We start from the raw sequence: 23,956 nt of genomic DNA on the forward strand, positions 1-23,956 counted from the left end.
CTCAAAGTACAGAAATAAATGGTGTGGTAAACTCTTTTACAATAATAACTGGTTGGGACAACTGATTTGGATAGAAAGCAACCTTCTATCAGTAACAATGTATTTAAAAAGCATTAACCTAGTTTTAATAAAATAGAACTATAAAAAACACAAATGAAAATGTTAACAGAGCTATTCTGAATTTGGTTATTAACAATTGCTATTCACTAATTACTAGACCACGTTGGCTCAACTACACATGAGAATAATTCTATGACTTATTTTTAAAGACAATTAGCAAAATAATCACCAAATGAGGAATACAGCTCAAAAGGAAGTAATATACTGGACTGTGTAATTAACTTGCTAGGATAACCGGGAAAATCTAATGGTTAGATGTCCGACCATTAGTTTTCTCAAATACAGAGTGAGAATTTACAACTAGTTTAACACTAAAGTCCATTTCAGTGTTGAGATTTAGAATGTACAACTAAAATAAATCAAAAAAAGAAAAGAAGTCTGTACACTGCAGTGATTTTTTTGAGCTAGTGGACTGATACATTTTGCTTGTATTTCATATCCCTGGAATTAATTTGTAGGAAATTAAACCATTTCAATGCATTAACAGACACAATTATTGAGTGAACTAGGAAAATTTTAAGTAATTAAAATTACACAAATAAAAAGAAAAACGTGTATTTATTGACTATAAAACTTGTTTTATTATATTGGTGGGCTTTAAGTTTTATTAAAAATGTATTTTCAAAATAAAATTATTTCTAAAAGATAAAAACATATCCCTGTACAATGACGCAATGAAAACATAGCAGAATAAATTCTCCAGAGCTCATTAATATACTTTAATCACTTTCTTAGCTGCATCTGTCTCTAATACCAAGTCATTGGTATTTCTCTGAAGAATGTATATTTATATAATCTTATTTTGAAAATTTTTTAAATAAAAATAAGGTTACCTTCAATCTTCTTCAAAATTGAATTTTATGATCAATAATTATGACACTGTTGACATTTTCAACTTACTCTTCAAAATTGAATTTTATGATCAATAATTATGACACTGTTGACATTTTCAACTTAGTCTTCTCTATAAACCATATTTTTAATGGAGAAAACACCTTCTTTACAGTATTGGACAATCTGGTAAGTGGAGAAAATTCTGTTTAATGAGTTCTTTTATGTTGAAATTTGTAAATATTTCAAGCCAGGATATATAACTTTCCCCCCTCCATTTAATGAATGTTTTTTGATAATTATTTTTATGATTATCAATCTTTTTTGATAATTATTTTAAATAAATAATTCTATTTATACTTTTAAAATCACTAAATTTAGATACTGCAATATCAATTGCCTTCTCAATGTCATTTCATTCTAACACAAAATACAAACGTATCCAATTAAAAACAGAAGCTCTATCAAAAAGTCTTCATAGTTAAGATACTGCAAATGACAGAACTTCTAGAATAAATCTTGAGCTCTTACCACTTAATCTGTTCAGTTCTTCCCTTGCTTTTATAAAGATAAATTTCAATGTCTTTCTGTTTGTAAGATTTGTATCCAAGAATTGTTATTTGCTAAAATTTTAAAAAGCTGAAGATTTAGACACTTTATTTGGTGAACACTTTTAAAGATGTGAAATGATTTCAAATCAAAATCTAACCAATATAGTACAAAAGTTTCTTTTACTCCCTTGCACCCTCTATCCCCTCAGGAAAAAAAAAAAAAAAGCCAATGTAGGACACTTAGGTCAATTTACAAAGCAGTTTTTCAAAAATCACATTTCTAAAACCCCATTGGTAATATGCAACAAAGAGAGTTGCGTAGCAGTGTGTGTGTTGTCATGCTGAAGTACGTTTTTTCAACATTAGCTTCATTATAAGAAGTCTATAGTTCAGTTAAACTATACATATCAAATATCAATAAATTTGACCATTATAGTTTTACTCCAATTTGTAGAAGTTTATTTGCATGCACCGCAACTAATTCCCAAAATACTTCTGCTCCATCGTTTTCTTAATAAGAACACTGATTTTAACCATGACAACATCCTTTTGTCAAAAACAATTAATTTTATCTTTCATTTTGGGCTTTTAAACTTACAATAGCATTTACAGCATTTTTGACAGAATAAACTTCCAAAAGCTTTCATTCCACTTATAGCACTGACAGAAAAATGTACAAAAGCTTTGAAAAAAGTCAAACGGCTATTGGAATTAATGGGTTTTACTATTTAAAAATCAGCATTGTTTAGGTCCTTTTTCTGTTAGTGGAACCAATACACAATAGTTATTACTTCATTTTTCATATGTGCAAAAGAAACCTTGGAATAAAAATGAACAAAATTTTTAAAAAGTTATTTGATCTAAATAACTTTCATGTTTCACAGAGACATATGTAAACATCTGCACCTATATATATTTGTCATATATATGAGACACAATCTTTTAAAAATAACTCCTAACTTTTACAATAGATTCTGATACTTCTTAGCAGATTCGTTGTGTCTTCTGGTTGTTTTGTGGTCAGTGATATCACTATAATTCTCACGGTGGATGATAAATGTTGATAAACATTTTGTGTATGTTAAGTACTGGGAGAGAAATTCAGTACTTCATTCTTTATTAAATATTTCATTTTTAAGAATTCATTGTGGCTGGGCTTATAACAAAATAAAAACAAGAACTGCCAAATAACAAGATAAATAGTTTTTAGATTTACAATACACAATAAATGACAAAACAACTGTTGCAATTGCAACAAAAAGAATAAAATACCCAGGAATAAACAAAGGGTGTGAAAAACCTATACACTGAAAACTACAAGACATTATAATAGAAATTGAAGAAGATACAAAGAAATGGAAAGATATTCCATGTTTGTGGCTTGGAAGAATCAACATAGTTAAAATGGCCATATTACCCAAAACAATACACAGATTTAATACAATCCCCATCAAAACCCCTAAGCACTATTATGTGCCAGGAAATCCTTGCACTTTACATGGATTGTCTCATTTCATCATCATAACAAGTTTGTGAGGTAGGGACAGTGAGTTCTGCTCTAACGATTGTTTGGAAAATGTGCATTTGTTCCGATTTAGTTGATGTATTAGAAAACAATTTGGGCATAATGTGAATTTTGTGTTTTCTTAGGCATGATGTTGTCTGCCAAGAAACACGAGGTGATGGCAGGAAACTGTACTCAATTGAACTGGGCTGTGTAGGAATAATGAAACATACCCATCTCAAACATCTACCTGAGATCACCACATGTGTTATGGGACACATTCAGCCATTTTTGGTGGTACAACTCTCCATCCAATTTCAGATTAACCCTCTTTCCACTACTTAACTCACAAATACAACCTTTCCAACACCCATTTCCACAAGCAAACCTCAAACCTTTTACAAGATAAAGAGGTATATTCATTGTAATATTTATGTATTTCTTAACCATTTAACACATGTAAGGCTGTTGTTTTCATGAGGTTCTTTTTTTTTTTTTTAATGTGTCACCAGTGAAGTTTTTGAGTGTTGTGCCTCTAGCTCCATTTTTCCAACAATCCCTGTGAATTTTATTGTGCAATTTCGTAAAGCACAATGATTTTTAAGAACATACATATTGCATTATAAAGAACTGACTATATTACTATAATTCCCATTTTACATAAGGAAACTAAGTTTTGGATAGGTTATATGACTTGTCCAAAATAATGTAGCTAGTAAGTGGCAAAACAGGATTTAAAGCCCAACAGTCCAGCATGAGAGGCTGTACTGTCATTCACGACCTGCCTCCCAGTAATTGACATCAAATAATTCTATGGTAGCTATCACACACAGTTAAACTGCTTTCCAAATATAAATGTCCATCTGAAGGACCCAGAATCAGAAAATTAAAGAAACTTATAGAAGTTTGTTTAAAGAGTCTTACTATAATGTAATAGAGCTTAGTAAAAAAACAACAAAAAAACTACATGAAGCAGTTTTATATCTCTATACCGCCAAAATATTAAAATATTGAAAAATACGTAATACTAAAGACAAGATGGTGATTTTTCAGGTCTATATTTTTCAGTTCTAAAACTTCCATTTGATTCCTTTTTAGTTTCTACTTCTCTGCTGGGATTTCTTATCTTTTCACTCATTGTGGCTATATTTTCCTTTATATCATTGACCAAAATTATTAAAACTGCTTCAAAATGTCTGCCTGCAAATTTCAAATCTGGGTCACGTCAGGATTGGTTTCTGTTTCTGTTTTTTTTCCTTGAAAATTAATCACATTTTCCTGGTCTTCTTTTTTATTGTGGTAAAATATACATAAAACATACCATTGTAACCATTTTTAAATGTGTAATTCAGTGGCATTAAGTACATCCATAGTGTAACTATTACCATAACCATCTCCAAAACTTTTATGTCTTCACAAATGAAGCTCTATACCAATTAAACAATAACTCCCCATCCTGGTTCTTCTTACGTAGAGTAATTTTGTATTATATCTTGGACATTATAAAGGTTATGATATAGAGACTCTGGACATTATTATTCTCTTTGAATGGGTATTGATTTTTGTTTGTTTCTTTTAGCAGACAATTAACTTTGTCTTGTTGGTGCAGTTCAAATTTGTTTGATTCCTTTATTTTTAGCTGTGCTGTTCCGAATCTGCACTGCACATGCATAGTTCAGGGGTCAGCCACAGACATGGGCAGAGTTATTCACAGATTTTGAGACACCCCACTCTGGCTCTCTTTTCTAGAATTCTTCCCTAACTTTCCAGGATCTGCAGTTTCCCTGAACCATGTTCTCTGCTCTTTCAGGCCAGAAGGGCTTTGGGTTTCCTTTTAGAGTTTTAGCCTCTGTGCATAGTGCCAACTGTAGCGTGTCCTCAGGATAAAAGTCATAAAAGTGGGAAAATTTACTCTGCGCTATTCCCTTCTTCCAAGTGTCAATTCCCCTTCAGAATCTTCCTGCTTTTCTTTACTCTTCCAAGACTTGAGGCAGTTGTTTTTTATATTTTCCCAGAGTTTACAGTTGTCCTCTGTGAGAGGGTCAGTCCAGTAGGACCTAACTCAACCATACTGAAAACACATTGCTGAGTAATTTTTAAATTCTTCTTTATACCAGGTAAAAACATTTTGAGGTAATAAAGAAGTTTATTACTAAATTATTCCTTAAGCATACAAATGAACAGAACGTTCTAAATCTTACAAAAATCAACTTACACATTCCCTATAACTAAGTAATTCAATAAAAATTCTGGAAATGCTCACTGAGGCATCCAGACCAAAGGGAATTCAAATCTACAAATAAATATCAGGACTCTACAAGTAACTATCCGGACTTCATGGCAAACCACTCTCTGGACACTGTGACTTGGGTCTCCCTGGTTTAGTTTTAAAGATGGCTAATATAAATCAGTACAGAAAAACATTTTTTTACATTTAGTCAAAGCAATTACTTTAGTCTCTGTTTCATATTCAGTGGGGATGAACCATACAACTTAAAAATACTGTCAAGTTGATGGTGCTAAAAAAATCATTCTTTAATGCTAATTTTTATTTATAAATTCTCTCAAACCCCTTTTCTTGAGAAATGAAAAACTGGAGAGCAGAGTACAAACCTACAGATACCTTCATTCACCTATTTATATATTTAATCATTTAAAAACAGTGAGTTATATAAAAATATGTGAAATTTTGGCTTATTTTCTAAACGTCATGTTTCACTAGCTGCTGGTGAAGTCTATTGTGGTTATCTAGAAGTATCTTTCTAAAATATACAATAGAACCCTTCAGAAGCTAAGCTCCAAAACTTCAATAAATAATACAGTTTAATAAAAAAAGATGTGAGTGCCAACTATGTATCAAATTCACTGGATAAAAAGATATGAAATAGACTTTATAATTTCTGAACAAAGAGTACTATATTTCATAATTGGTTACTTACAGCTACAAAGAAGGCCAAAGACAGAATCTTTATTTGTTTTTGTAAGATATAACTACTCTTTCAGTCTTGATTAACATACTAATTTTGTATTACTTTTCATTTATATAAGTTAGATATCTTTAGAGTAGCGAAACCAGACAGAAAGTCATAACAACCATAATATTCTAGGTGTCAGATTAACTTTCACAATACCGTATGGTTTTAGTGAACGCAGGAAATGTCAGGCTAGAACAGTGTTTTTAATCAATAAATAAGAAACTCAACAGCAAACACAGGTTTCCTTTCTTTTACTCAGTTATTAAAAAGTAACTCATCACATGAAGAGACCTGGAAATGATTAACTGATTCCTTTCAAAGATTAACTTAAAATGTAAAGATAAAAATCTAAATCATGGAAATATACTCAGAATATCTGCAATTATTTGGTCATAAATTGTGTACAATGAACAGCAAAAGCTACAATAACAGAATTCCTATCACAAGTGGGGATGAAGACAATCCCAAAGCATAACAGAAATGAATCTGAGGAGTCTGCTTGAGGAGTCTGATGGGCCAACATCAGTTTACTAGAGAATGAGAATGGGTAGGGAGGAAGCCGAAAGAGAGGGAAACACATACAGAGACACATAAAGCAAATACAGAAAGATAGAAAGATGAACACTGATGGGAGAGGAAGGAGAGAATTACAGACACAGACATTAGGCGGTGGTGGTGTATGTGTGAAGGGGTTAAGGATATTAGAAAGATGCAGAGGCAGAGTTTTGAAGGAGGGTGACAAAAACAGAGAGACAGGGAAATAGAGGGGAAAAAATACCCCACAAAGGCAAAGTAAGAGTCAGACAGGATAAATGAGGGAGAAATAGAGACAGGACATGGAGCATAAAACCTAGTAAGGGGCTTAGTTACAAATGAGCAACAATTCTTTTCCAGTCTTGTCGATCAGGTTAGATCCTCCACCCATGGAGAACAGCAATTTAGATACAGGAGGAAGGATGGGAAAGTCCCTATTTTATAAACGGAGGTGATTCAATATATTTTATACACAGAGGTGACTTCTCTAACTAACAGTTCTCGAAGAGTAAACCAATTGAAAAAATGAATTTTCTAAATGGCAATCTGGTAAATTAGACCACTATTAATAAACATATACTGGTTTCCCCTGCACCTGTAGGACAAGGTCCATATAGCACTTGCCACCCCAAGTCCTGGCCTTGCCTACCTTTCCAGACTCAGCTTTAAGTGTGCTGAAAAGCACCAAGCTGTTTCATGACTCTGATCGTCTGTTCTCCTCTTTGTTTATTCTGCATAGGAAACCATCCTTACAAGCCCTTAGTCAGGAGTCTTATCCTTTATGAGACTTTCTCTACCCTCTCTCGTCCTTCCTTGAGACTTTCCATAACTTTCTCCTCGTGAGTTGCACTGTATCTCAATACTTCTATTTTAGCACTTACCACACACTATTTCATTTTTTATGTTTTTCTCCCTTACTAGACTAGACTGTCATCTCTTTGCACCTCTACCATCTAATGTAGAACCTTAAAGAAACAGGCACTTAGTAACTGTTGAATGGACAGCCTAATGCATGAACAGACCTTAGTGGCTTCATCAGAGTAAAGAAAGTAGGTGTTACATAAGGAGAGTAAGGATTAGCTTCTTACCTGTTTGGAGTTGGTTAAATACAATTTTGCTCCCAGATTTAAAATCTGCAGTTTTACCAGATCATCTTCACTCGTGAAGCTTTTAGCCATCTTCCTCAAAACATCAGGTGCAATTTTAGGAACTCGTTCACAGTTTTCTCCAATTAGCCAAAGAATACTTGCTCTAGCCACAGGAACCTAATATTACAACCAGATTATATGGTCACAAAAAAGATCCTCATACTCTCCTTAATATTAGCATAGAAAAGGATTTAACTATTATCAAGGTATTAGATCTAGTAATTCATTTAATGTATATCCAGGAAGTGCTGCTATATTTATGGAGTTTCTTTAGTTATCAAAAAATAAACACACAGGAAATCTCATTAAAACTGATTTCAGGGATAATGCCTTAGAAAAGATTCATAAAGAAAATAATCATTTGTCTAGAATTTTGATTCTATCAGAGATCTGCAAATTCTTGGGCCAAAACCTGGCTGGCCACACACATTTCTTTATGTATTATTGTTGCTACTTTTGTGCTATAATACCGTGTTTCCCTGAAAATAAGGCCTAGCCGGACAATCAGCTCTAATGTGTCTTTTGGAGCAAAAATTAATATAAGACTCAGTCTTATTTTACTATAAGACCAGGTCTTAATATAATATAATATAATATAATTAATATGATATAATACCAGGTCTTATATTAATGTTTGCTCCAAAAGACTCATTAGAACTGATTGTCTGGCTAGGCCCTATTTTCGGGGAAACACAGTAGTAGAGGTGAGTAGTCGCAATAAAGACCATAGGCTGAATATATTTGCTATTGAATAGTTTTCAGAAAAAGTTTGCCAACCTCCACTGTAGGGCACTGATTTACAAACCTCGATGTCCATAAAAATTATCTAGGGTTCTTACTAAAACTGCAGGGTTCAGGTATCAGCCACAGGATAGTAGTTCTGTGGTGGGACCCAGGAATTCATGTTTTATGAAGATGATTCTTGGGACAAGTGGTTTGTAAACCACGTTTTGAGAATCACAGGTAGTATAGAAAAAGGAAGATATCCACTAAAGACTATGGATTTCAAATCAAAACTGTTATATCCTCTATGTATTTGCATCTATAGCACTGGAAACATATAAAACAGACAAGATCATCAAGGTCTGCTTATAAAATCATTAATCCCCGTCTACTATTTAGTCATCAACAAAAAAATGGGGAGAAGATAAATTTGTCCAATATCGCATTTTGGCATTATATATTTTTTAATGTACATTTCAATATAATTTGCTTCTTAAAAATAAATGCTTTGCTACAAATTGGAAACCTTCCATCAGCACCATTACACTGCATTAAGACATCATTTTAGAGTATGTACATTAGTTTTATTACTATCTGTTTATTTGTATCACCCCCTAGTCCAAAAGGAATTTGAAGGGGTATGTAAATTAGTTTCTGTGAGCATTTTCACCTAGCATGGAAAATCTGCTTTTTATAATAAATGAAAAAGGAAGTGACTATTTTTAAGAAGCAGCATAACAAGAAGAGATAACATTCTTTCTATAAAGTCCTTTTCCAATTCCGCAAATAAAATCGAATATTTTTATTATAGTTTCACAGCTGTACATAAGACTGTTAAAAAGAAGAATAAAAAACCTTTGCACAGCTAAAATTTTATCACAATATCCACCATCTCAAATTCTTTCAAAACACCCATTTTATGAAATATTGTAAAATTATTAAGACACCCCTAAATTGGGTCTCTCACCAGATTGAAGTCATCAAAAAAGTTTTAAAATCAAAGTGTAGTATATTTTCAAATAACAGCATCATCTTTAAATTAGTATTAGGATAAGTTTAGTAAGACAGAAGAAATCAGCGTACTTATGCAATAAGTGTAACTACTAAGTATAAATAATAAGTATAATATTAAATGCTATTATAAATCCATTCATGCAGTATAATAAAACTGATATTCTTACTGTATGTATACTGATTTCTAGAAAGAAAGAGGTTATTTCTCATGTTCCAAAGGTTACACTGCATTAAGACCTTACTCCCAATCTATTATTTTAAATTGGGCTAAAGAACAGTAATTGAGTGGTACATTAAATTTTCAGTATGAAGCAATTCAAGTTGCCTGCCATAATGAAAGTTACCTCTAAATAAGAATATATGGACAACTTCAGATTTCTGTTATGCTAGATTTATTTTTCTTAAATATTTTATTATATATTGCTAGTATAAAAATTAGAATTCTATGACATGTAACAATCTACTACCCCACTTTAAGTAATTTTCTTCTGGTAACACACAATTCTTTTTTGCAATTAAAAAAACAATCCCCAAAAGTTTTAAGAGATTGTTTCTAATCTTATTCATTAATATACTAAGATTAAAATAAGAACATTTAAACACTAAACATTCATAATGCATACATTTAAAATACAACTCTGAAAAATTTAAAAATCAATACATTCTAATGCTCACAATGAAAATCTGAAGGTGGTAGTGGTGTTGAAGGGTTCTAGGACAGAGGTAATAAAATTGCCAAGTAAACATTTTGAAAACTTAGGAAACTTCCCCGCAACAATAAATAATATCAATTTCAATACATTTATACCAAACTTTTGGTGACAGCATTTTGTTAAAAAGCTTAGAAAGCTGACAAACCCAATGTTTTTGTGCATTTGGCTGAAATCAGAATCCTAAGATTTTCAGATTCCAGCCCTCCCTTTCTCTCCCAATTAAGTTATAGGAACTTGCCCAACATCTCATAGCTTGTCAGTGGTGGAACTGGGACTGACTCCCAGTCTGAATCCAAAGTTCACCACGGTCACTGGGCAGAGACAAAGAAGAGTGCGCTATACTTAGGAAAATACCAGCCAGCAAGGCAAGAAGATTGGTTCTGGTCCCAGGCTGATCATGTGTATCATGGAGACAATTTCACCTCATTGAACCTTATTTATTCATTAGTCAAATGAAGGATTACTCCTTTGCCCGTTCTTCCACCACATTGTGCAGCGGCTCCCTAATGGCCTCCTGCAGCCATCCCAAGAAATATCCTTGTCATGGCAGGCCTCGGCCATCACCTGCCAACTTCTGCACCCACACATGGTGGGGCACTTTCTCACTTCCTTTCACCTCTTGTATGGATAAGTAAGGTGGCCAGAAAGGGAAGAGGTCTGGCTAGCCCTTCTGTTCCCCCTCGTCCCAGAATTCTGCCCTAATAAAGTGGTGTAGGCAATGAGGAAAAACATGCTCTATATTGTCCTATGGTCCTCTGACACCTGTTGGATTGGCTCTTTCTAAAATCACAATGGTTTAAGATACTACCCCTAGATTTAGGGTAAAACAGGTAGAGCTTCCGGAAGAAAGGGCTCTCGAGCTAAGCACCCCCATTTTAGAATCACTTGCCTACATTTTAAGAGTCATCAGGTATTTGATAGGATTAATAAAGCACTGATTTCTTTTCCATGTGGTTATTGTTCTTCTGTGAATAACTCTCTTGATTGGATCAGAGATTCTGGGGATTCAATCCCTCGCCTTTCCTGATTTTGAAGCTGTTTTCTGCTGCATCTCTCATTACCTTCTTCTGGAGTAACTTGTGCCTCCAATCCCTGGCCATTTTAGGGGGCTGCATCACAAGCTGTCTTGTCTTGTCTGACTTCAAGCACTTCAGCTTCCTTAGATAATGTTAATAGTAACAACTCATCATCACCCTTCATTCTCCAAAAGTTCAAATTTTTAGAATTTCAACTCTATAGAATTTCACATAATTTTCTTGTAATTATTTTAATCTCTCTAATGTCACATTCCCAATTTGTTCATTTTTGCTTTCTCTCCTTACCTTATTAGAATCAGGAGGGGTTTAACTATTTTATTGTCTGTTCAGGACCAGATTTAAGATATATTTATCAATTTCAACTATCTTTTTTTGGTATTCTACTTTACAAAATGAACTTGGATCCCTCTTAGGTTTTGATGCTTTATTTCATTGTTCTTTTTCAAATTTCTCAGGACATATACAAATTCTTTTATTTCTGGTCTCTTTACTTTAAAAATGGTGGCAGTTATAGCATTAGCCACATCCTACACCTTTTGGAATAAAGTGCTTTTTCTTTGTTTCATGGAGAGCCTGCATTTTTCTTTCCATTTTTTCTTTGATCTAAAAGTATATTTTCTTACTTCACAACTGTTTGGTACCCTTTTAAATTATTTAATTCTAATTGAAACTTAAATCTTTTAAGTTTTCTTATATCCAAGTATATTCTTGAGTTTTTGTAAATGTTCTCTCATAAACCCATAAAAGTGGGTATTATCCATTCAAGAGATACAGGTTTTAGCTATATTTAACCAAGTATTTATTCTATTATTTATTTTCTCTATGTCCTTACTTACATCTTCATCTTACTTAGAGTCTCATAGGTATGTCTGAAAAAACTATACTAAAGTTACCCACCAAAACTGTACTTTATCTTTCTCCTTGCATTTTCTATAGACTTTTTCCTCTAAATATTTATTTGGTTGCCGTGTGTGTGTGTGTGTGTGTGTGTGTGTGTGTGTTGGTTTATGCTTCTTAGTTTCTTTATAAATTGCCCTTTTTTTTCATTTTATAGTGTTCCTTTGTATCTTGTTAAATACTTGTAACTAATTTTAAATCGCCTTGTTCATGCTCACTTAAAATCTCTTTCTCTACCTTATTTTCAACCCATATCACTTTGATTAAGGTATTTTAATTATAAATGGACTATAGCTAGCTTTTGTTTTTCACTCCAATTTGAAAGTCTGTCTTTTAATGAGAGAATTCAGCCCATTCATATTTAGGATAGGAGGTATTGTATTTTCACTCTTCCATCTTACAATATTATTTTTTAAAGTTATTATTTTATATTTCTGTTTCCTTTTTTTCTTTCCCCTTTGTGAATTTGGAATTCCCACCATACTTTTATATTCTACTAATGGTTATCTTCTGACAAAAACAAAAAACAACAACAAACAACAACAACAAAAAAAAACCCATAGGCTTTGCTATATAGATCTATTAAGGAAATATTTACTTGGCTAATATTCCAACAATTGTAGAGAAAGTCTATATAATCAAAAATGTCCTCTTGTCCCAGGTTTTCTATATAAGCAGCTACATTCACCTGAAAGCCCTAACACTTCCTATAATTGCCTCTCGCTTTCTAACAAGACCAGAACAAGTTTACTAGTACAAGTTTTAACTAAATTCTGCACAAGACATTTGGAAATAGAGAACTCCACATTTCTATTTCCTTTTCACAATCAGGCACATTTCTCCATCATTCCTCGTAAACAAGATATTGACTATTTTCTTCCACCAAAACCCACTGTTTTTACCCTAAGATAACCTATTTTTACCTTATCACTTTACAACACAAGATGAGAACATTATAATTATTTCACCTCCCTCCATTTTCTTCCTCCCATAAAACCTTCAAAACACTTTTTATTCTTCCCAATCCCATCCTACCCCTAGGTTTTCCAAGATTTCTCAATATTTTTAGGTACATATTATTAGAATTTCCCTTACATTATGCCCCCTTTTCAAGCCTTTTCATTTAGTACTTTTATTAGACATTCCTATTCTATCCTTATACATTTAATTATGTGTGTAAATATATACATACAATACCCATGTATGTATCTCTATTTTTTGTCTTCCCTTATCTAGAGTTCCCTGCTTTGGTTCATTAGTTATTGGTTAGAAAAGTGGTTCTCACTGATGGATGTACCACTTCCCTAGAAGGTATCTAAATATGTATAGGAGTATTTGTGGTTGTTACAATGATTAAACATACTACTGAAATTTGATGCTTGTACACAGGGATGCTAGATGTCCACCTCAGGTTTACGCTCTCATCTCCCATCAACAGATCACTGACAAATAATGTGAAACAACTTTCCACATTTGGGCAAACACAGACCATGTCAATCTAATGTCCAATTTGTAATGATTTGAGGGAAGCAAAAGGAAACACTAATAATAAAATCCCAGCCAGCTCAGAGAGTAGAAAAGTCTCATAGGTATATGTGAATTGAATTGAATACAAAAAAGAGAGACTGGAAATGGAAGAGAAACAGCATACGTATTGGTTAAGAAAGCAGACCTACTAGTTATGTAACCTTAGCCAAGTTACTTAACCTCTCTGCCTCACTTTTCTCTTACATAAAACGGGAACACTAATAGAACCTACTTTGCAGAGTTGTTAGTAAAATTAATGATTTTCATTTTTAAGGTGTTTAGAATAGTGCCTGGCATATGATTAGCACTACAGGACTTATGTTATTAATAAATAAATAAGGAAAATATAAAAGGGGCCACAAGATCACTTACTAAATTTCAACCTTATCAAGTTTGTCTTTTTCAAAAACATTAAACATAGCCATGATCATAATAACATAATAACATAAGTACTGTTCTGTTTCATACATTGACTCATTTATTTCTCACAATAGGTCTATAAAGTTACCAGTAATACTGTTCCCATTTTACAGATGAGAAACTGGAGCACAGAAGTCAAATAACTTGCTTAAGTTCACAAAGGTAGTAAGTAAAAGATAGAGACTAAATCTGAGCCCAAGTCATCTGGTTTACAGATCACTCTCTTAACCCCTATATCTCTGATATACAATCTGTATGAGAAGTCCTGGTTTTGATAATTTATCAACTGTAAGAGTAGATATGAAGACAAAGTAATGCTCTGGTGAGAGATGTGGTTGAAGCTCAGATGCTAAGTGACTCCTGTGAGTCTTATTCTTAGCTTTAAGATAAATGTATAACTGCCCTGCAAGCTTTAATATAACCCTGAGGGAAACAAAACTTTGCCACCAGAGACATTAAAAATTGGTCCTGATCACACAAATATAATCCCTCTGAACAGGCTGAGTATAGATTACCCCATCTTTAAAGAAAGAAGAGATACACTCCTCCCCTAAATTACAACCCTTCTAGTTCTACAACATTAGTTGTCACACTTTAACCAACATTCTAGGGCAACTCATAATAAAAGGCAAACACAATGGAGAAGAGAGTGAAGAAAAAAGACAGAAGCCATGGAGAGAGAATGTTTCAACAGAGAAATAGTGAAATCAAATGTTAACAAAAGATCAGGAAAGAGCTGGACAGCAAATTATCCACTGGATTTAATAAGAAGGACTAGTGACCTTAGAAAAAATGAGGAGTCAAAATCAGACTGTGATGGGTTGAGGAGTGTGAGGTAAGGAAATAAAATACTTTTCACATAATTCTTTCAGAAACTTTAGTTTTAAAGGGAAGAAGTGAATGAAATAGAACATAGGTAATAATAGCAGCTACCACTCAGTGCTCCTGTGTACCAGGCAATGTCCTAAGACCTTCACATACAGTAACTAATGCAATAGTTACAACAATATCGGGTCTTTTACTATCACCATTGTACAGATAGGAAAAGTGAAGCATGGAGATTTTAACATAAGGACATGGAGCTGGTGGCGAGTGGCAGAGCCAAGATTAATATTTATTTTTCAACTTAATTTTTAAATAATTTCAGATTTATAGAACATGTGAAAGAAGAGTAAAAAGAATTTCTGAATACCCTTCATTCAATGTTAACATTTTACTACATTTGCTCTAGCTTTCTCTCTATGTATACAAACACATTTTGGTTTCAGAATCAATAAAAGTTGTAGACATGCTTATCCTCAAAATGCTTCAGTGTAAACTTCCTAATAAATGTTTTTACATAACCACAGCAAATTATTTAAAAATAGGAAATTAAACACTGAACCAATACTGTTATCTTACCTACAGATTTTATTGAGCTTCTGCCAATTATCCCTATGAAATCCTTTATAGCAAGAAAAAAATAAATCCAAAATTATGTGTTGCATACAGTTGTCATATCCTTTTAATACTCTGAAAAAGTTCCTGAGTTTTTCTTTCCATTTCATGATATTGGCATTTGAAAAGACTACAAGCCAGTTATTTTATAGTATACCCTCTTTTGGTTTTTGTCCGTTTCCTCTTGATTAGATACAAGCCATTCACTTTTGGCAGGAATTCAACTGACTTGATGCTGAGTTCTATTCAGTGTATCTTAGAAGGTACGTGATGATGTTGCTGGCAATGTTAACTACATTCATTTGGTTCCAGCAGTGTCTGCAAAGTTTCTCCGTTGTAAAGTCATTAATTTACCCATTGTAATTAAGGAATATCTTGTAAGGATATACTTTGAGATTATGCAGACATCCTGTTACTACCTACTCAAATTTCACCCCCTAGTTTTTAGCATTTGCTAATGATTCTTGCCTGAATTGTTGCTGTAATGGCTGGGAAATGGTGATAGTCAAATCCCGTCATTCCTTCTATATTTATTAGTTTTTGCATTGTAAGGAAGAGCTTTCCTTTCTCCCTTACTCTATCATTCATTCATTCTAGTGTGGACTCAGAGACTCTTGCTCTATTCAATAGCTTGTAATCCTCTTATTGTCATTTATTTTGTTGCTCAAATTGGCCAGTGGGAACCCCTTCAAGCTGGCTCTTGTGTCTTTCTGACGTGTCTTTAGCATTCTGTGAGCACTTCCTTGCTTCTTTTGGAACAATTAAGATGTTCCAAGATCATCTTGTTCTTTCCGTGCCCTATATCTGAAATAAGTCCTTTCTCTAAGGAACCCTGGTTCCTCAGAGTGGTGAATGGAATTTAAAAACCAAGGTCTACTATAAAAAGGAATGCAGTACTAAGAGTATATTCTACAATGTGCATGAAGCTTCAATAAAACATGCTAAGTGAAAGAAGCCAGACACAAAAGCCACCTTATTGTCAGACTACATTTACATGAAATGTCTAGAATAAGCAAATCCAGAGACAGAAAGTAGACTGATGGTTGTCAAGGGCTACAGAGTAAAGAGAGGATCAGGACTTTGAGGTATGGGATGATGAAACTGTCCTGGAATTACATAGTGGGGATGGTGTACAACCTTATGAATATACCAAAAACACTGAATTATATACTTGAAAAGGGTGTATTTTATGGTGTGAAAGTATACCTCAGTTAAAACAAAACAATACAAGATCTGTGCACGAAGTGTGCTCAATGGTACTGGGGTATTATTGCACGAAGGCTTTGTCCTCAAAGGACAGCCTTGGGAAATAGATGTCTGTATACTCACATATGCATTCATATGTATCATACTAATGTGTGTAGAAACACACACATGCATATATATACTCACACACACCTTGATATCTACATAAAAACCCAGGAAGGTAACACTGACATTCCAATTCCAATCCAACATTGCTGTATTTACTGTATCTTTCCCCTTTTTCAGAGTTGTAATTCCCTTCTACAACAGTGTAGAATCTTACAACCAGGATTTGAATCCAGACAATTCAGCTCTCTTAACGATTATACTTTAGGATGCCCATTTATTTTTAACAAAACCACAATTTACTGAGTAAAATTCAGTTGAATTCAGCAAAGATCTCTTAATTTGTACTCACAGTGATGCTGTCCAAGAGTTTGGCCATATGTTTGATAATTTCACCATGCTGTACAGGTTGCATTTGCAGTAGTTTCTTAATAACAACCACACTTTCAGCAACAACTATTTCTGAAAAAGAGATTATTCGTATTAATTATGTGTAATTCAATTCAAATGTATTATCTTTGGTAAAATGTAAATTTAAATTAGCAAAACATTCTACATGTCTTAAATGACTAGGTGAAAACTATAACCATGAGGTGGACTTCCCAGTTGTTTAGGTGAACATTTGTCTTAAGTAGAGGAGTATACTTTAATTTCTAACATTTGTTACTGTTTCCTGCCTTCTGATATCCCTTTCTAATCTCTGATTCTTTAAGTCAGAAAAACAAAGTGAAGTTAGATTATGTAATAGCCATAATGTTCAAGTGTCTTTGGCTTTTTTTTTTTTAACCAGAGCTCTCAAATACTGTTATTTGATTCCTACTAATTATATAGTGGTAATCAAACACATACAATCTAAATAACATTTTTTTCCCCAATTCTAAAGAAAACAGAAAACTGAAAAAAAAAAAAAAAAAAAAAAAAAAAAATTCCTCCTTAATTGGTATGTCCAGAAAAGTGAGCAGTAAGGATTAGCAGCATTAGGAAAGGTGTTGCTATAAAAATAGCATGGACTTCAGAGACAGAAGGAGTTGGGCTGTGAGCTGAATTGTCTCCACTGGTCCCATGAATCCATTCTGCCTTATTTGGCCCAATGCTGTGGCCCGAGAGTCTGACCTCTGGGAATGCATCAACCAGACTTCCTTGCCCTGGCTTCTAGCTATGTTTAGCCAACAGGAAGCACCAGCAGGAGAGAATACTTATTGTCCTGAATCTCTCTTGTGCCAGGTTTCCCTGGCAGTGCTTGCAAGCCTCTACTGAAGGTTTCAGTTCCTGTGACTGGCTCTCTCATGCAGGGTCTGGTAACTGCTCCCACTCCTCACACCCTTTCCCTTCAGTTTTAGATATGGCTTCTCACTGTTCCTAGCCTGTTAATCCCAGGGTATTACATCATACTTCGCTGGTTTCCCTTAATTCTGCCCATTCCTTATAAATATCTCCTTCATTAAATTCTGTTCAACTGTCCCTTTCAAGTGTGTCAATCTGTTTCTTGCCAGGACCTTAACTAATACAGTAACTGGTATTAGGAATGGCTCCAGGAAGCAGATCCTCAAATTGGGATCCTGAGACCGAGTTATCACACTTAATTACTGGTCTGAGTTATGGTTTTGGTAGCACCTGTAGAGAAACGTAACTAGCCAGAGCACCTAACCTATGGAATGAATCTTATATGAACAACTATAAATGCTTCAGATGCCAAAGAAATAAACCAACATTGCCTTTACGTATCACTTTGGCATTTTTTAATTAATAGGGACTGATAGATTTTAGACATTCCCCTAGTATACACTCAAAAGATTTATTTTAATACTATACTGGAAATACCATTATTTGTGTTTTTTCACTATTTTTCTCTAAAATACATTTTCTTATCTAGCTTCCGTTAAGCATATAAAGCCAAATTTTTACCATTCTAATCATTACTAAACATAGATGTTTCAAATTATATATTTCTTTATGTAAATGATCATTCATATTTACATAATGTTTTATGTAAACAAATGACTTCTTTTCTTCTGACAATAACATATGGCAGGTATCTTATTATCATTTTATTGTCTTTTATTTTTCAATTACAATTGACATACAATACTATATTAGTTTCAGGTATACAAAATAGTGATTAGACATTTATATACGAAGTGGTCATCCCAGTAAGTCTAGTACCCATGTGACACCATACACAGTTATTACAGTATTATTGACTACATTCCTTATGCTGTACTTTACATCCCCACGATTATTTTTATAACTGGCAATTTGTACTTCTTAATCCCTTTCACCTTTTTCACCCACCCCTCCAACCCCCACTCCCATCTGACAACCCTCAATTTGTTCTCTGTATCTATGAGTTTGTTAATATTCAAACTGCAGGGGAAAAAAATCCAGGATTATAAACAGAGTTTTGATTTACCAAAAACAAAAGCCTAAACATTCAAATATCAGAGTTTACATTAGTAAATACTCCTACTTTTAAGAGTGATTATAAATTACATTAGCCTCCCATTATCTAATTATAAAATAACCTATTCTTCTTTTAAAAGTGCTACAGGGGTAGAACATTTATCTCTTAAACCAAAGTGAAGAAAATATATTTTTTGAGAAATTAATGTGTTACAAAGCTGAAGTGGAAAAGATTGTTTTAAAATCCACAGCCTGAAAATTTCATATGAGAAAGAGAGTCAAAATACAAAATTGAGAAATCTTGAATACATTTTGTATAATATTTCAAAGAACTCATCAGTGTTCTAATTAATTTGTGATGCTTTTTGTATGCAACTAAATTTTAAAAGAACACGTCATCTGAAATATCTATAATGTTCAAAATCTGTAATATTCTGGAAGTATTTTCCCAAGGAGTATGTCTTATTTGATCAAATAAGTCATTCTTAAAGATACAGGAAAATAAAAATATGCTTTTCAACACAATTTAAGGTGCAGAAATAGATAAAAAGGATGTTATTAAAAGTAGAAATACAATAGTTTAGTGGATACCAGAGAGTAAGGGGGGAGAGGGGTGGTAGATGAGGGTAAAGGGGATCAAATATATGGTGATGGAAGGAGAACTGACTCTGAGTGGTGAACACACAATGGGATTATAGATGATATAATACAGAATTGTACACCTGAAATCTATATAACTTTACTAACAATTCTCATCCCAATAAACTTTAATTAAAAAAAAAAGTAGAAATAGATAAACTGTATGACATTTAGTATCCTATCTGTTCTACTTACATTCTATAGTCAACTTTTAAAAAACATCTATATCCCTGATAATTTTTGTTGCCCCTTATTTAGAGTTTTAATACTGCATGCAGAAAATGGTTCTATCCATCATAATATGTTGAGTTTATAAGTAAAAGTTTGTAATTTTATGTTCACAATAAAAATGACTCTTATTTGGGGCTAAATTTTGTTTCCATTTTTTTTCATCAGAAATACAATTACAGTTTTCTAAAGAAATCTATACATGGGAATAGATATTTAGGGATATAGAGTTATTGTAGTGAAAAGTTATTTTACTTTGAAATAAAATATTTAAAAAATAATCAATTTTGTTATGTTAAACTTACAGTTGCTATGTTATATATGCTTATGTCTAGATATGACAAAATTGTATTTAGAATTCCACAAATATTTTTAATGATTTTACACTGAAAATTATGCTTTTCTTAAAAAGAATATCATGTTAATCAAATGTAGAATAACAATACTCTAAATTATTTTAAAAGTGGAAATTGACTCATTTTTCTTTCTCGAAATGGCCTCATTTATTCTAAATATCATAGAAATTACTGACATTTTACCACAGAACAGTATGAAATCTGGATTACATATATTATCTATCCAGTTTAATAAAATGTTTAGATATTGTTTGGCTTAAAAACATGAAGCTGTTCAAAATTGATGACTTCTAAATCGAGTTAATCTTGAATATAAAATTATTAGTAGGATATCTGGAAAAAAACTTTGAAGGTAATGTATTCAACATACTGTTTTGATCTAGCCACTTCTCCATGTTACGAAGTCATTTGCCTGCTTTTAGCACCCTCTGCAGGTGAACCAATATTATACATGACATATGCTATTGAAAAGCAGGAAAGTAGAAGGAAGTAGAAGGAAAGGACAAGAAAGGTGATTAAATTGTGAAGAAATAAAATAAACAAATTACAACTTTCTTAGTTCTGTTTAGACAAGAATAATACAGTTTGAAGTTAATTATCTCATCTACTAAAACAGCAATAAAATACTGTGTGTGTGTTTCAAAGATAAAATGTGCTACTCATGTTCACGCTACTGACATACAGAAAAAAAAAATGCAATGTTAAAAAAAGTTACAATTTGCAGATCATACCAAGAATATTCAAATGACAAATTACTTGAAAAATAGAATAAAATTGTGAACTCACCATCCCTGTTGGAAAGCAGACACACCAGGCCACTGAGACATGTGTCAGTGACTTCTGAGATGTTGGTTGCACATCTGCCTATAGTTTGAATAGTGGCTGCTGCAAATTGTTTGTCCTGGCTTTTCACATAGGTCTAAAAAATATTATTTCAATTAGTTTATATATTGATACTATCAAGTGAACAAAAAATGCCTATATTAAGTTTTGTCGATATATAATTCTAGCATACATAATCTTCTCATCTATAGGCACTATAGGAGGTCCAACTGATGACTTAATTTAGTTTTGTTTTGTTTTTACTTAAAGCATATGCTTATAGAAGCACACAAGCCAGGTTCATTCACCTGTGGCCACTGGCTTGTGACTCCAAAACAATAGTGGGGAGCAGTCACCCAAAGACAGCAATTAGTTTAATGCAAGGTTGAGAGAGATGATCAAACTCTCTCTTTGGAGGTTTCAGTTCATTTAACCAGCAGCATCTATAAATCTATGAAAAAAAGCATTGCTTTTTTTAGACACACTAAATCTGAAAATTGGCAAAAGAGGAGGAAAAGAACCAATATGGAATTGGCAAACATTTTGCTTTCAAAATGGTAGTAAAACTACAATAGCAACAGTAAGCAGCATTTCATAAAGTTTATAAATATTCAGTTTACAATAAAATACTACACAATTGAAATAGATTTTCTTTAACAGAATGCTTTAAAAATATACTGTAAACAATATATTTATATAAACATAAAAAACAAATAAATAATACAATTATTTAACAACAGGAAGTTAAAAGATCTTTACAAAATTTATGACAGCCCTAAAGAATTTTACTTTGGTTATAACTTCCCTAATTTAAAAACTGTTTTTATTGTTTACAGAAATGAATGTACTCTTAATATGCATATTTATATTTGCATATATTATATGTAATGGAATTTAAAATCCCATTTTCAACGGAAAGTTTTAAAAAATGATTCCAAATCTCAAATGAGAATTGCATACTATAGATTAAACAGTATGGTTATCTAACGTGCAAAAAAGGATAATACATTTAAATGGTGCCTAAATGACAAATGCAGGAGACAATCTAAGAATATCTAAAAAAAACCAACAAATTTAGTGAAAATGGCACCAAGAGCATGATTAAATGTGGAAGACATAAATTAAACAAATTAAACTCTCTTAGTTACATTTAGGAAAGATCACTTGTATTTAAAACCATTTCCCAGTTGATTATTTAATTTTTTCAATTAAAAACAAATGAGTCTTTAGAAAAATTCTCTATTTTACTCAAAAAATTATTATAAGGAAACTGTATACCTATGAACATAACCCATAAACACAGAAATAAGGTACAAAGACAGACAGTGATAAAAATGGATACATGAAGAATATATTTAAAAGATCCTCCACTAAGTCTTCAGAGGCCCCTTCCATCGTAAAGGGCATAATATCTATGAGGTAATTTTTAAACAATATTTTGGGGGTATGTGTTGCTGGGAGGCATCTCATCCATCAGCATATATGGTTTAAAAATTACAACAAAACAACAATAACATATCATGATGGGATAATTTTAAACCAGTCTTTTTTTAGCTATACACAAAGCTAAGATGACAATGTCTAAATTAGTGACAGGTCAATCAAATAGGGACAATCAGGTAAGAAACTATTTTCATGAGTGCAGAGTATAGAAAGCACTATTGATGACAGCACAAGAGATGGAATCCTTACAGTAACTTAATTTCGAACAGAGTTATAAACCAGCCTTTCAAATTCTATGAAAACATGAAAGGGACTGCTATTCCATTTCCCTTCAATTTTAAATTTGTAGTTAATGTTCATTCTTGAAAATTTATGAATTGCTTAGCTGTCAATCTTGTGCCAAATCACTGTTTTATTTATACAATTACGTATTTCTAAGTTCAGAAAGATGTTTCTTTAGTTTAAACTGAACTGATATTTTAGAAGTTATTTTATAATTAGCACTGTACACACCTGAAATTCTCGAAGAAGAGTTGATATGTTGGCTTCATTTGCCAGGTTTGTCAAAATTTCAAGCTATGGTAGAAAAAAGACAAAGTAAATATTTTAAAACACAAATAAAAAGGATGAATTTTATAAAGGCTAGGCATTTAATAGAAAGGTAATTTGTTTTTTAAAAAAGTTAGTTACAAATGGTGAGGCATTATACCCTTTAGGTGAACTTTGTCTCACTACATCTACATACAGAGAATAATTACATAGTGCTTAAGAAATAATTATGAAAGAGAATCCTACATCTTCCCTAATTGTCCCAATTTTACAATTTATATCTAATTAACCTAAACAATTTAAGGTAGCTCAACTTTTTTTAAACTAATGAAGTTAGAAAACAACTGCCTTCCGAGCAATACCTGTTTTCCAGATATCAATTAGTTCTCTTAATTTTCCTTCATCCTACCATACCAAATTCTTAAGATATTTTAATTCTTCTGGATTTATAGTTACAAGATCTATACAATGAAAAAGTCCATCTTCAATAGGCTTGCTAAAAAAAAGTTCAGCTTTTAAATTTACCCATAAAAATATTCAATTAATCTGAGGAAAGCATAAAAAAGGGGAAAAAGGAACAGAGAACAGATGGGACAAACAGAAAACCAAACATGAGATAAAGACATAAACACATCGTATCAATAATTACATTAAAAGTAAATGGTCTAGACACTCCAATTACAAGGCACAGATTATAGGAGTTCTTTATGTATTCTGTGTAGTGATTTTTCAGATGTATGTACTGGTAATATTTTCTCCCAGATTACGGCCTGACTT

General features: G+C 32.6%; 1 protein-coding gene across 2 annotated transcripts in view; it reads right to left on the minus strand.

Moving 5' to 3' along the window:
• Positions 1–23,956, minus strand: part of AP3B1 (adaptor related protein complex 3 subunit beta 1) — a 218,325-nt gene that overhangs the window by 94,967 nt on the left and 99,402 nt on the right. For both annotated transcript variants that reach the window (XR_012495075.2, XM_019728166.3), the window contains exons 12-15: positions 23,144–23,206; positions 21,152–21,284; positions 17,095–17,204; positions 7,604–7,780 (exon numbers count right to left, since the gene is read on the minus strand). Coding sequence is in view for 1 of the 2 variants with exons in the window: in XM_019728166.3 (XP_019583725.3) it covers positions 7,604–7,780; positions 17,095–17,204; positions 21,152–21,284; positions 23,144–23,206 (483 nt within the window). In the remaining variant the exon portion in view is untranslated. The remainder of the gene's footprint in view (positions 1–7,603; positions 7,781–17,094; positions 17,205–21,151; positions 21,285–23,143; positions 23,207–23,956) is intronic.

This window comes from Rhinolophus sinicus, chromosome 3 (assembly GCF_057876585.1).
Source record: "Rhinolophus sinicus isolate RSI-liver-muscle chromosome 3, RSI-T2T, whole genome shotgun sequence".
NCBI lineage: Eukaryota > Metazoa > Chordata > Mammalia > Chiroptera > Rhinolophidae > Rhinolophus > Rhinolophus sinicus.